Here is a 1,133-nt window from a genome sequence, read left to right on the forward strand (position 1 = left end):
TCGGAGATGAGGATGCATGCTGGGTGTCCGCGCCCCGGGGGCCCTTCCGCATCCCTGCTGCTCAGGAGAAGTCCCCCCACCCCAGACCCCAAGTTTGTAAATATGGGTGATCGCCTGGATGAGGTCCACCGGGCTGGGGCTGGAAATGAGCAGAGGGCACAGAGGAGCCCTGCTTACTGGAAGAGGGTGGGGAGGCGGAGGAAGCCACTCCGGGGCGCACAGATTTGGGGAGTTGGACGGCTAGGTGGAGAGAGACTGGGCGGCCAGTGCCCTGCAGCGTCTAGTCTAGGGTTCTGTCGGCCCCTTTGGGCCGCAGAAAGTTTGGGAACCAGAGAGGTTTTCGGAGACCGGGAGACTGAGGGGCGTTCGCCCCCGCCCTCCATCTCCAGCCTCCTCCACCGCACACCTTCAGTCTGCTGGGCCCTCCTGCTCCAAGGCCACGACCCCCTCCAGGGTCAAAGAAATTAGGAGACTGAGCGCTGCGGCTCACACGAGGGTCTCTGGTCTGCGCCCGGAGTCGCTGAGCCGCTGCCGGATGGCTGGCGGAGGAAGAAAAGCCTGCGGAATCCCCGACCCGCAGCCGGGAACTGGGGGTGGGCTGGGGGATAGTCGGGGACCTTCTTCCCCCGGCAGCCGGGTCCGAGCTGGAGGGCGGGGAAGGGGCGTCTGCGCCCCGCACTGGCGGCGTTTGAAAAGTTTTTCAGATGAATCACCGGGCCCTGCAAGGTTTCTTCCCTTCCTTCCCTCCCCTCTTCCCCAAACGCCCTCAGGCAAGCGAGGAAGGGTTTCCTTCTTATTTTTCTGCACAGTCTTCACCGTCCACTCCACTGCGGAATTCTCCACTGTGCGACCTTTGGGGAAGTGTGGCCGGAACCTGAAGAGGGGCGCGAGGCGCTGGAGTTATGTGGCTCCATCCGAGCCTTGCAGGGGGCGCGGGCCCAGCTTGCTGCATCCCCACCGCTCCACCACCCGCTAATAACGACGACAGGGGGCACACTGCGGGTCGGTGTTTTTCTGGGACTCGCCTCCGTGTCCAGGCCCGCAGTCTTGGATCTGTAGGACCCCCGGCGGCGCCCGGGCGCCGGGAATGCAGCCCCTGCCCTCGTGGTCCGGCGAGTCCATCTAGGGAGCCT

The 1,133-nt window shown here is 64.8% G+C and overlaps 1 protein-coding gene across 1 annotated transcript in view; it reads left to right on the top strand.

The window, feature by feature from the left end:
• Positions 1-1,133, top strand: part of VWC2 (von Willebrand factor C domain containing 2) — a 134,096-nt gene that overhangs the window by 785 nt on the left and 132,178 nt on the right. Inside the window, exons 3-4 of the mRNA XM_010831051.1 lie at positions 317-593; positions 863-1,002. Of these exons, the coding sequence (XP_010829353.1) occupies positions 317-593; positions 863-1,002 (417 nt within the window). The remainder of the gene's footprint in view (positions 1-316; positions 594-862; positions 1,003-1,133) is intronic.

This window comes from Bison bison, unplaced genomic scaffold (assembly GCF_000754665.1).
Source record: "Bison bison bison isolate TAMUID 2011002044 unplaced genomic scaffold, Bison_UMD1.0 scf7180017864522, whole genome shotgun sequence".
Lineage (NCBI taxonomy): Eukaryota > Metazoa > Chordata > Mammalia > Artiodactyla > Bovidae > Bison > Bison bison.